This window comes from Dreissena polymorpha, chromosome 6 (assembly GCF_020536995.1).
Source record: "Dreissena polymorpha isolate Duluth1 chromosome 6, UMN_Dpol_1.0, whole genome shotgun sequence".
In the NCBI taxonomy this organism is placed as follows: Eukaryota; Metazoa; Mollusca; class Bivalvia; order Myida; family Dreissenidae; genus Dreissena; species Dreissena polymorpha.
Window position 1 is genome coordinate 38,529,923 of NC_068360.1, and position 13,065 is coordinate 38,542,987.

A 13,065-nucleotide genomic window follows, 5' to 3' on the forward strand; every position below is an offset into this window, starting at 1 on the left:
ATTTAATGCTGCATTCAACGCATAAATACCTTTAAGACCCAGAGCTAAGAAGTAATAAAGCATTCTTTATAGTATAAGGTTAACTAAAACAATCTCCAAGTAAGATTGATATTCAGTCTGACAAAGTATTATCAGTATTCAGATGAAATGAGCCTTGCTCTAGGAAAACGGGGCTTAATGCATGTGCGTAGTGTTGTCCTTGTTTAGCATATGCAGTACACACAGGCTTTACAGGGACAATCTGCCTAAGAGAATACCTTAAAACCAAAATACCATTAAAACCGAAAGTTTGTTCCTGATTTTCATGTGCGTACTGCATAAACTAATCTGGACCAGCACTTAACGCACATGCATAAAGCCCAGTTTTGCCAGAACGAGATTCATATTGGAGTACATTGTAATGACTCACCTGTTTGACATTGTATCCTGCTTTTGCGCTAGTTTCTATAAACATCACATTTAATTCTTTAGCTTTTCTCTCGCCATCTTCTGAAGTTACTTGTCTGCAAAATAACCAACAGATTGGAACAAACATTGTCAGGTTCAGGAAACTTGTGATTAGGCTGCAGTAAAAAAAACACATTCATACAGGGATAGAAACTTACTATTTATGGTAGGTTGCCCAGAGGGGCAACTATATCTAGTAAATAGGCAACATGACCAAATAGTAAGTAGCCCAAATACTAGTACATAACACAATCATTTCAAAGTATTTTTAACAAAACAAAATCTGACAATTTATAAAATTGCTGCTGTGACTCAAAGCATTACCTGGTAATAAAAGAACATACCATATGATCATTTCATTCAGATTGACAAAACAAAATAATTTTAAAACAGTAAATTGTTTGGTTTATTTTGCTTTCAGCGATTATCAAAAAAGAGTTTGTAGCAAATTTCCCCTTACAAAGACCTCAGAAGGGCAGTCACAAAGCGATTCTTAGTAACCTCACCAGGGTTCAGTTAACCCTTTGAATGCTGGGAAATTTGTTGTCTGCTAAAATGTTGTCTGCTGAACTTCTAAAATTAGCATTTTCTGCGATTTGTTTCAAAGAATACTATTTGAATAGCAAACAGGTTGGATCCTGATGAGACACCACAAGAGAGTAAGCGTCTCATCTGGATCCAAACTGTTTGCAAAGGCCTTCAAAATTCGGTTCCAGCACTGAAAGAGTTAAGGCAAAAGAAGAGGTCTAAAATGTGTCCCAAGTCGTCACAATGGCAATCAGCAGCGAAACCCCTGCTTTTATGAAACTTTATGCTTTTTAAAAAAAAAAACTGATAAACTGCAGTAAACCTGTTTTGAGCCTTTTTTAAACGAGCTAGTTGCCTGTACAGAATACCAACTTTTTAAATTGAATGCCTATATTTAATTATACTCGCCTTTGCGTACAGAAAACAACTAATTTTATGTAATACTAGTGGACATTGTAAAAATGCACAGGAGAGGATGACTATTATTACATATGTAAACATATTGGTAAGCATAATTAAACAAGTTTGTCAATGGTATAAATAAGCATAATAAAAATCTGTATCAAAATGCTTTAATATACTTTTCTTGTTAGTGTTATTTTCAAACTACTATTGTTACACCCTTTAAATTTTATCAGACAACACAATGCCAGATATGGAAAAAAACACAGGTTTATTGCATGTGCGTAAAGTATTGGCCCAGATTAGCCTGTGCAGTCCACAAAGGCTAATACAGTAATGGACAACACTTTCCGCTATTATTGTATTTTTGGTTTAAATTAAGTATCTGATAAAAACTTAAAGTCCAGTTTAGGCGGAGAGTGTCGTCCCTGATAAGCAGTTGCCTGTGCAAACTGAAAAGACTATTATGGATTGGCACTTAACGAACATGCCTTTAACCTTGTTTTCACACAGCGCGGCTCATATTTTAAATGTTATTTTCAAAATAAAATAGTTACACCCTGCGAAGTTTATAGGACAACACAATGCCGGATATTGAATAGATAAACCTTTCTCTAAGAAAACCAGGATTAAAGCATGTGCGTAAAGCGTAGCCCCAGTTTAGCCAGTGCGTAGAAAGGGCCCACACTGTCTGCTTACTGTGTATTTCTTGTTTAAAAGAAAGTCTCTTCTTAGTGAAAATTCAATTTATGCAGAAAGTTAGGTCCCTGATTAGTCCGTGCACATGCATTAACCCTTTACCACTTAGATACTTATATGTAGTCCCTTAAAAAGTTAAATTTTATTACTTTCTTACTAGATTCAAGTTTTAAAGGCTTCATTTCCAACCCTTAGATACTGATGAGCAGCAAACAGCATAAAACCTGAACAGACTGCGAGTTACTCGCAGGCTTTTCTGGTTTAATGCTATTTGCATATAGCCATTTTCAATTTGCTTCTAAGATGGAAATAGTTAGACTGCTTTTTAAGAGAGCCAGGCCAAAATCAGTCCACATACACACAATCTTCACTGACCTTTTATCAGACAGATCTGTCTTGTTTCCTACTAGCATTATAATGACATCGCTCCCTCTCTCTGTCCGTACATCATCAATCCACTTGGAAGTCTGCTGGAAACTGTTGGCATCTATAACAGGAGAGGTCGTCAGAACATTACAAAGGCCTCAGTGGTTTTTTTTCGTTTAAACTTGGGTCCTGTAGGGGGATCCATTCCCAATGGAAAAAAAGTATATATTTTTTCCAAATGGGACCTAAAAAATTCCCAAATAAAGGATCCATTCCCAATGGAAAAAAAGTATATATTTTTTCCAAATGGGACCTAAAAAATTCCCAAATAAAGGTTTCAAAAAAAAAAAAAAAAATTCCAAAGAAGCAAAATTAAATTTATCTCAAGTCAATGTCAAAAAGTTTAGTTTATATAATATTGAAATCACTTGTAGTCTCAATTTTAGCGTATTAGTTAGCCAGTTATAAATACTTATTTCCCGATATTAGTGAAAACAACACAGTTTTTCCCAATCCAAAGGGACCTGGCCCCATTCCCCAAAAAGTGAAAATAATAATTGGCCTTGAAACCTTCTCTGGTTACAACAAAGGTTCTTATGCAAATAGATAATGAGGTGATTGTACATGTAATATGTGGCCATATTTTAAAATCTGATGTTTTTGGCCGCTTATGAACTATGCTGCAGAATCAGTCGTACCCCTTCCCTACCTCCTGCATTTTTTCGAAATTTACAACAATCTCAAACATCATTTTAGAAATAACCCCTGAATAAATTAGATCCCTGGACATCCACAAAATTGAAAATTCACAGTGATACCCTGTATCTTTAAATATTTTGCTACAGAAGCTTACCGGTATGTGCAATTCAATGTTCAGATGCAAATTGTTATCCCATTACTAGATAATATTGTAAACCCTGTGATGTAACTGAATATTTGCAAATACCAACCAACATGTTGGAACAAATTTGACTGGCAAGACACTCGCAGATTTAAAAGCTTGCTTTGGTGGATAAAAAAAAACAGAAATTGAGGAGATCATTGGCCTCCATAGTAAGCTGTGTAAAGGGGCATAAAAACAATGCTTGGCATTCTAGGACAAGCGCAACATTGTATCACCGAGTTTAAAACTTTACGAGTTAAAATCGTTTAACAAATTGTGGCTGTTGATCATCTAACAGCAGTTTTTTTCACAACTAGAACTGTTACTTATTTTTATTACTTTTTGTCCAAAATTGAGGAGTACCATTACTATTTAACACTTTCCCACGCAAAGCAAAGTAAAAATGGCTATGTGCAAACAGACTGCGAGTTACTAATATGGCTGTTCTGGTTTCATGCTATTTACTGCTCATGAGTATCTAAGGGATGGAAATGAAATATTTAGAAGTTGAATCTAGTAAGAAAGGTCTTCAATCAAATTTAAGTTTTTAGTTGAATCTAGTAAGAAAGGTCTTCAATCAAATTTAACTTTTTAAGGGACTACAAATGCGCAAAAATACGAATCTAAGTGTTAAAGGGTTAAGAGCCCTTGCTATGGTACACACTTACATATGATAAAATACACACTTACTTGTGATGTCATACACCACAACAGCCACTGAGGAGTCTCGGATGTAGCTCGGTATGAGACTTCGGAAGCGTTCCTGGCCTGCTGTATCCCACAGCTGGAGCCGTATCTATAGAAACATAGGACATGAGTGGAGGCAATTACTTGGACATGTAAAGGACAAAAATGGTGCCATATCTAGGGAGACATAGCACATGACTAATTAGTGTTTGCCTGTTAGCCTTGGGCAAGTACATTTTGACACAGGCAACTCAATATCAAATCTTAGCAGTCCAGCTGGGCAACTAGTTTTCTTAAAGCTTGAAGCAATTTAGTGCAATTAAAAATTGAATAAAAGTTTGTGACTGGAAAAAAATTATCAGTTTAATAATATTCATTTATTGAGGCCTAGAAAATGATTCAAATCGTGCTCATAATAAGACATGATGCATTGTCCGGATTAATTTATTGAGGCCTAGGGAATGATTCAAATCATGCTCACAATAAGACATGATGCATTGGCCAGCAATGTCCCAAAGTTGGAGCCATATCAGGGGAGACATAACACATGCCAAATGAGTAAAGCACATGCATAAACCACTGTTCCAGATTAGCCTGTGAAGTCCACACGGGTTAACCAGGGAGAATTTCTGCTTTTATGGTATTATTTGTTTAAAGGAAGTCTCTTCCAAATGAAAGTTCAGTCTAGGCGGGTATCCTTATACAGTCAATCTTGTATGAAGAGACCACTCAAGGGAGTAATCAAAAGTGGTCTCTTAATAAAATGGTCTTTAAATAAAAAAAGGCCATTCTGGAAGAATGCCTACCCTCAATTTAAATCTATATGAAGGATAATCTCTTTTGTCAACGATGATTTTAACTTTTATAATAAAATGACTATGAACACAATACATAAACAATATTTTACGTATAATGTGTTTTATATTTACTTATTATAAATTATCATTTATTATAAATGAATTGTGTGTACATATTTATTTGCAAAAACAACATAGACAAGTAAATATTTTTCGCGTTTTTTTTTCACCTGACACATTATTTTCCACGTCTTCAAGCACCTCAGCTTTACACTTAAGAATGTTCTGAATTTGAGTTTTACCAACTCCAAACTTAATCTGCGATTTTACGGGCACTTTTACTCTTTGACAATTCCAAAACCCGAATTTTCTCGTTCAACGTTAACAAATTTTGTTTTGACATTTTAATTTCTGCATGTATGCTTAAGGAAATCTGACTCGATTATGATACATAATGAGCTGAAAAAATTAAAACACGTCAATTGAAAACAAACAAACAGACCTGATTGGAAAATTTATTAAGTAAATAACAATGTGATTTGCTAACAAATATCTACTAATTAGCATAATTACAAATTGGTAATGTACGGATTTCGACAGATGTTGCCGATTAATAGTTTATTTTCCGCACTTCTCAGGAAATGTTTGTCGCGTACAGTGCATTGCTTCTGCACCTGTTATCTATACTTGAGAAAAATCGGCGTTGTCTCTTAACGTTCCACATAGTAAACTATTTAAGCTGTAGACTGTGCGTAATACGTTCCTCTATTATTCAACTCAATAAATTGATACGCAGTCTACAACAATACCGGTCAGAACCGGTCAACGAGACAAAGCATAAACATAATGGTTGGTGTGAAAACAAAGCAGAGGTGTAATAGTACATCTTATCGGCTTAGATAAACAATTAATAGGATTTGTCCCTGAAAGATCAATAGATTAACCACTTTTACCTCCTAGTGGTCGCTTAATTCAATGCGGACATCAAAATACACCAAAATCAGCAGTCGCTGGTCGCGTAAGACAAAAGTCGCTTAATACAATATCATTATATAGCAAAAAAGCTCCGTGGGATTTCAAAATGGTCGCATAAGACAAAGGTCGCTTAATACAAGTAGTCGCATCCACAAGATTGACTGTACTATGCTAAAGTCTATGTTGTTTTGTATACAATCTTCATAAAGTTTTTTGTGCTAACTTTAAGTCATTGTATTTATAACGTGATTAGATTTTCAGTAAGTCAGATTTACTTATACACAAATTATACCTGATAACGCTACTTGTTCAAGAAATTTCAATGGATTTATTTCACATTAGGCACTTGGCTTAAGCTGTATAAAATGTGCAGTCAAAGTTGGGTACATTAGGCTAACTGTTAAATGTGATCCATGTTTTATGTGTGATGATCATCTAAGCTAGTGCAAACAATGAAACATGTCTGACAGATGAGCTGCTCTCTGGGATAACAGGGCTTAATGCAGGTGTGTAAAGCGTCAGGGTTTTTTCTGCCTATTTTGGGAAAAGGAGTCTGATCAAATTGGGAATTTTTTATCGACAAAATTGGCCATTTTGGGAATTTTTGCATTGATGAAACGGCTCATTTGGGAAAAAAATGAATTTATCATGCTTAAATAATTTAGTGGTTTAACATATAAATTTGTTTTTATTTGTTATTTTGTCTTCTTTATATAAACAGATGCAATATTGGGCATGTTCAACGTTTATTCAAGTACTTCAGTTTTGTTTTTCAGTTACAGTTACACTCTGAGATAAGAACTGTACAGTCAAAACCTTATAGCAGATATTTTTGACCAAAACAAACACTGGTTAGTCACACAAGTTATAAGACACTTCATTCTTTAAAAAAAATGTTTTGTTTTTTTTTAAATAGGATTTTTTTTATTTTGGTTTGGGATCGTTTCCGTTTGCTTTGGGATAGTGCCTCCGTTTTCCGGAGGCGCAGACAGTGCTGAAAAACCCCTGAGTGTTGTCCCAGATCAGCCTATTCAGTCCAGCATAGCCTGTACAGTCCACTCATGCTTTTCCTGGACAACACTTTTCGCTTTAATAGAATTTTTTGTTTAAATGAAATCCCTACTTGATGGAAATCCAGTTTAAGCGGGAAGTGTCGTAACATATAAAAGTATGCAACACATCTGACAAATAATATTATGTAAGAGTTTTAATTCCATTACAAAAGCTGAGTATTTATTTTGAACGCATACTGTACTTTTCCACGTATTAAGCACAACTATCTGGAAAGCGCACCGGAGTTTAAATGCCAAAATGGTCGAAAAATTAATCTGCCATCCATTATTGATATTTACATACCGGTAAGCAAAATTATTTTTTGCAAATTAGCAGGCAAAAAAGCGATGTTTTCATGTTAAATAATACCAACTTTAAATTGAAATTCAGGGGTATGAAAAATAAATGGTAATGAAGGTTTAATTCCGTGAATACTTACTGTGCGATCTTCTAAATACATGGTCTTTGATAAGAAGTCTATTCCTATTGTGGCCTGAAAAACGAAAAAAATATAATTATTTGTTTGTGATCTTATAACATTTTATTACGCTTGGCTTATAGCAACCTTGTTCACATGCAAATTAAAATTTACAGCACCGTTGGTACATGTAACACTTACCTTTTAGAACAAAATATCTACACCAAAACAATAGCACATACATGTATATTATTATTAAAACCCATTTATGCCTAGCGTCTAGAAAAAGGGCCTTGGCAATCAGCGTAGACCCAGATGAGACACCACATGATGCGGCGTCTCATCAGGGTCTGCGCTGTTTGCTTAAAAGAATTAATGTAAGAAATATTCTAAATATAGAAATAAATATACTAGACATCCCTGATTTTGGAAATAAATTGATCACATTTAGAAGGATGGGAGAGTCCACTAGGCATAAATCGGATGATGTGCTTAATATAATATTGCCAAACCTTCTTTCCAATGAAAAACAACTACTACAAATATTTGTTTCTTTGGCTACATATCCTTTTTGGACCGATCACATGACATAATGTTGGTAAAAAAGTATTCTAAATTTGAATTGACAAACAAAAAAACAATAAACTACTTTTAAGGATGTATAAAAATATTTTGATAAAAATGTAGTAGTTTTTTTGCTGGATGCATTTACAAAGACCTTCAAAAGAACAAAAGATGAAAATATTAAATAAAATCAAGTCCAAAGAACAGAATTTATTGCTCAAGAATGATTTGTAAAGTGCACTTTAATAAATGTCTACATATTTTAAGATTAAACAGAATTTTCCAAAGCCCATAATTTTTGGGGCCAACATGTGAGGTTTATTAAATAGAGAAGCCATATTGGAGTACATAACTTTCCAATGACATTGAAATTGTGTCATAACATAATAAAACTTGAGCTATCACTGACAGTGAATGCACATGCAGCTTTGGCAAAGACATACATGTACTATATGAGCCTAATTCTGGCAAAACTGGGCTTAATGCATGTGTGTTAGGAGTCATCCAAGCTTAATGCATGTGTGTTAGAAGTCATCCAAGCTTAATGCATGTGTGTTAGAAGTCATCCAAGCTTAATGCATGTGTGTTAGGAGTCATCCAAGCTTAATGCATGTGTGTTAGAAGTCGTCCAAGCTTAATGCATGTGTGTTAGGAGTCATCCAAGCTTAATGCATGTGTGTTAGAAGTCGTCCAAGCTTAATGCATGTGTGTTAGAAGTCATCCAAGCTTAATGCATGTGTGTAAGGAGTCGTCCAAGCTTAATGCATGTGTGTTAGAAGTCATCCAAGCTTAATGCATGTGTGTTAGAAGTCATCCAAGCTTAATGCATGTGTGTTAGGAGTCATCCAAGCTTAATGCATGTGTGTTAGGAGTCGTCCAAGCTTAATGCATGTGTGTTAGGAGTCATCCAAGCTTAATGCATGTGTGTTAGGAGTCATCCAAGCTTAATGCATGTGTGTTAGGAGTCGTCCAAGCTTAATGCATGTGTGTTAGGAGTCGTCCAAGCTTAATGCATGTGTGTTAGGAGTCGTCCAAGCTTAATGCATGTGTGTTAGAAGTCATCCAAGCTTAATGCATGTGTGTTAGAAGTCATCCAAGCTTAATGCATGTGTGTTAGGAGTCGTCCAGGCTTAATGCATGTGTGTTAGGAGTCATCCAAGCTTAATGCATGTGTGTTAGGAGTCGTCCAAGCTTAATGCATGTGTGTTAGGAGTCATCCAAGCTTAATGCATGTGTGTTAGGAGTCGTCCAAGCTTAATGAATGTGTGTTAGGAGTCGTCCAAGCTTAATGCATGTGTGTTAGGAGTCATCCAAGCTTAATGAATGTGTGTTAGGAGTCGTCCAAGCTTAATGCATGTGTATTAGGAGTCGTCCAGGCTTAATGCATGTGTGTTAGGAGTCATCCAAGCTTAATGCATGTGTGTTAGGAGTCGTCCAAGCTTAATGCATGTGTGTTAGGAGTCGTCCAAGCTTAATGCATGTGTGTTAGGAGTCATCCAAGCTTAATGCATGTGTGTTAGGAGTCGTCCAAGCTTAAAGGGATCTTTTCACGCTTTGGTAAATTGACAAAATTGAAAAAAGTTGTTTCAGATTCGTAAGTTTTCGTTTTAGTTATGATATTTGTGAGGAAACAGTAATACTGAACATTAACCATGCTCTAATATAGCCATTATATGCATCTTTTGACGATTTTAAAACCTAAAAATAATAAAGCGTTGCAACGCGAAACGATTGAATAATTTGGAGAGTTCTGTTTTTGTCGTTAAATTTTGTGAAACTACGAAGATTGCTTATATAAGGTATAAAAAACGTCAAGAATGTGTACTAGGCAGAATAGCTCAGTAGGCTAAAGCGTTTTTACTTCAGGACTCTGGCAGGACTCCAGGGGTAACTGGTTCAAAACCTGCTCCGGGCAATGTTCTTTTCCTTTTTTTAATTTTTTTCTTGATTTTTTACTTGAGCTTTTACGATCCAATGTTTAAATTTATCAATACAAAGCATTTAATGAATAATTTAAAAAAATGCCAAAATCTGTGAAAAGGCCCCTTTAATGCATGTGTGTTAGGAGTCGTCCAAGCTTAATGCATGTGTGTTAGGAGTCGCCCAAGATAAGCCTAATTAAGTCCTTCATTTGACTTAAAAATATAACCCTAACCTTAAGTTACCGCACAATCGCAATTTTGACAATTAAGCTCTGTATTGTAACCTTTAACATTAAAAGTTATGATTTCATGGATGTGAACATTTGTGCCATGTTATTTCAAAATGCTCAATGCATGTGGAAGCTAAGGGCCACACAAGTCTCAGGATAAAAAAACACACTAATACACAGAAATATGACAAGGAAACTAACTCTATGATATATGTTAACTTATTTCAATAACTCTTTCAGTGCGGGAACCAAATTTTGAAGGCCTGTGCAAACAGTTTGGATCCAGAAAAGACGCCACAGAACGTGGCGTCTCATCAGGATCCAAACTGTTTGCTATTCTGATAGTATTCTTTGAAAAATCGAAGAAAATGCTAATTTTAGAAATTAAGCAGACAACATTTTAGCAGACGACAAATTTCCCAGCATGCAAAGGGTTAAAATTAACTTTTTTTGGATAGTCTTGCTCTCAAATTTATACTTAGTCAAATTTGCAGAGCATTGAACAAATATGCAGATAGAAAATGACACTGGACTTCTTTACCCCTGATAATTTCATTTGACCCATGACAATTTCTAGAACGGGGTCATTTTGACTCCTGATTGTCTAAATATATCAAAATACCTGTGATTTCACCATAGGAAAGAGGCGTTATGTATGCTAAGATGAAATGAAAACTTATGCCTAATCCTATATGTATGTAAACTTAATTAATCAAATACCTGGTAAGTGTTGTCAAAGCTGTCATACATAAATCTTGTGATCAAGGATGTCTTCCCAACTGCAAAAAGTAAAAACAAATCAATAAAATCTTCCTATAATAACCAGTTATGGAGGTTTCGGTAAATAACAAGTTCGGTAAATTGGATTTATATAGTAAATGCTGCGGAGGTTTTGGTAAAAAATAGGGATTATCGCACCTTAAGTCGATATGCGTGTACACTAATTGAATTGTTTGGCACTAATTAAATTATCTGATTAAAATGTACGGAGTTGATGTTATCAATTTAGAGATGTTTGCAAAGTGTTAATATTAAATACTCAGGCTTGCAACCTAATAATATTATAATCAAGGGAGGTAATTTATATATTAAAAGTTTATCTTTAGGTCCTGATTTTTTGTTTTTAATATATGTTTTTATACAATTAGTTGGAAAAACCTTAAATAAAGTGTATCAGATAAAAATGATAATAATTTTATCAAATATATTTTTTTCCCACAAGCAAGTCAGCACACAAGGTAGTTGTGAAGACCTGTAAATAAACTCTGACATTCACACACACTTTTTAATACAAAAGTTTACATTGATATACCTTAATAATTTGTTAAATATTGAGAGTGGGATATGTTATCAAGTTGATTTTTCTAAAAATAATCTAAATATGTATGTTTAGATCATGAACATGCTTTAACAGACATGTGGCAACTCTGAAAGATGCTAATGTGTCTTATTTATATTGTACTGTGTCATAAATGTATCTTATTTATATGTGACTACGCGCTTATTTTTTTTTAAATAAAATGAAAGATTAAAATATGTCCTATATATATTGTATCCATGTTTTAAATGTGTCTTATTTATAAATTATGGTAAATAAAACGGATTACAAAGTTAATCAGTTAGTATTTTTTATTCAACGGATTTGTTTAGGCAAAAAATGAAATCAGTTACTTTGGCCGTAAATCCCATTGTTCCAATACAGAAGCCAGGTGCCTGTGTATTGAGCTGATAAGATAGGGATAACCACACTGTCAGCAGGTTGCTAATACACAGTGTATTCATTCGGGTCTGCTGGCGTTATGTTAGATGTCTTTTTTTTTTCAGTTTTTAATTATGTGTAATTAAGTTTGCATCTCTTCGCTTAACTCAACGTTCAATGGCACGCGCATTTTACAAAATTATAAAACATAACGCGTATCATTATATTTCTTTTTATAAATTACGTACACGTATTTTATGTTATATATTGTTTTTTTCTTGTTTGTTTCTCAACCAGAAAGAAATAACAAGGGACAAAATTGTCACAAAACCAGGTTTTCATTGTGAAAAAAAATCTGATAAAGGGAGAAAACTCAAACTGAACTTTTGAAATGAACAAACAAAATTAACCCCCTTTGTAAGTTTTTTTTTTTTAAAATCTATTTTTAGTCGTGGCGACCTTGACATTGGAGATATTGACGTGATTCTTTCGTGCGACACACCGTCCCATGATGGTGAACAAATGTGCCAAATGATTTTAAAATCTCACAATGAATGACATAGTTATGGCCAGGACAAGCTCATTTATGGCCATTTTTGACCTTTGAACTCAAAGGGTGACCTTGACCTTGGAGATATCGACGTAATTATTTCGCGCGACACACCGCCCAATGATGGTGAACAAATGTGCCAAATGATTTTTTAAATCTGACAATGAACGACATAGTTATGGCCCGGACAAGCTTGTTTCGCCCGCCAGCCAGCCCACCAGCCATCCAGCCCGCCCGCATTCGCCAATCTAATAACCAGTTTTTTCCTTCGGAAAACCTGGTTAATAAAACATTGTTATATATAAAGCTCACTCGGAATTTGAAGCAATCCACAATTTTTGTAGTATTCTGCGCTCGGCCGCTGATGGTGTATTGTAATATTAGTGTTTTATCCAGGCATATTATATGTAATATGAAATTCAACATTTGGCTCCTACAAGAGGTGGCCTCCACGTGGCAAGAGCTGGGCAACATATTTATTATGTTGGCAAACTACCACATGTATATATTGAGAAATTGAGTGCTTTTCGGTGGTCTAAAATACTATTGTGCTTTATATTTTAACTGAAACAAGGGCTGTTTGTAAAACATGCATGCCCCCCATATGGGCTGTCCGTTGTAGTGGCAGCCATTGTGTGAATACGATTTTTGTCACTGTGACCTTGACCTTTGACCTAGTGACCTGAAAATCAATAGGAGTCATGATCAATGTACCTATTAAGTGTCATGATCCTAGGCAAAAGCGTTCTTGAGTTATCATCCGAAAATCATTTTACTATTTTGAGTCACCGTGACCTCGACCTTGTGACCTCAAAATCAATTGGGGTCATCTGCAAGTCATGATC

The 13,065-nt window shown here is 34.8% G+C and overlaps 1 protein-coding gene across 2 annotated transcripts in view; it reads right to left on the bottom strand.

Moving 5' to 3' along the window:
* The window catches only part of LOC127834400 (ras-related protein Rab6), a 30,022-nt gene that overhangs the window by 12,279 nt on the left and 4,678 nt on the right, over positions 1 to 13,065 (bottom strand). For both annotated transcript variants that reach the window (XM_052360232.1, XM_052360231.1), the window contains exons 2-6: positions 10,692 to 10,750; positions 7,277 to 7,330; positions 4,016 to 4,121; positions 2,452 to 2,563; positions 410 to 503 (exon numbers count right to left, since the gene is read on the bottom strand). In XM_052360232.1, the coding sequence (XP_052216192.1) occupies positions 410 to 503; positions 2,452 to 2,563; positions 4,016 to 4,121; positions 7,277 to 7,330; positions 10,692 to 10,750 (425 nt within the window). The remainder of the gene's footprint in view (positions 1 to 409; positions 504 to 2,451; positions 2,564 to 4,015; positions 4,122 to 7,276; positions 7,331 to 10,691; positions 10,751 to 13,065) is intronic.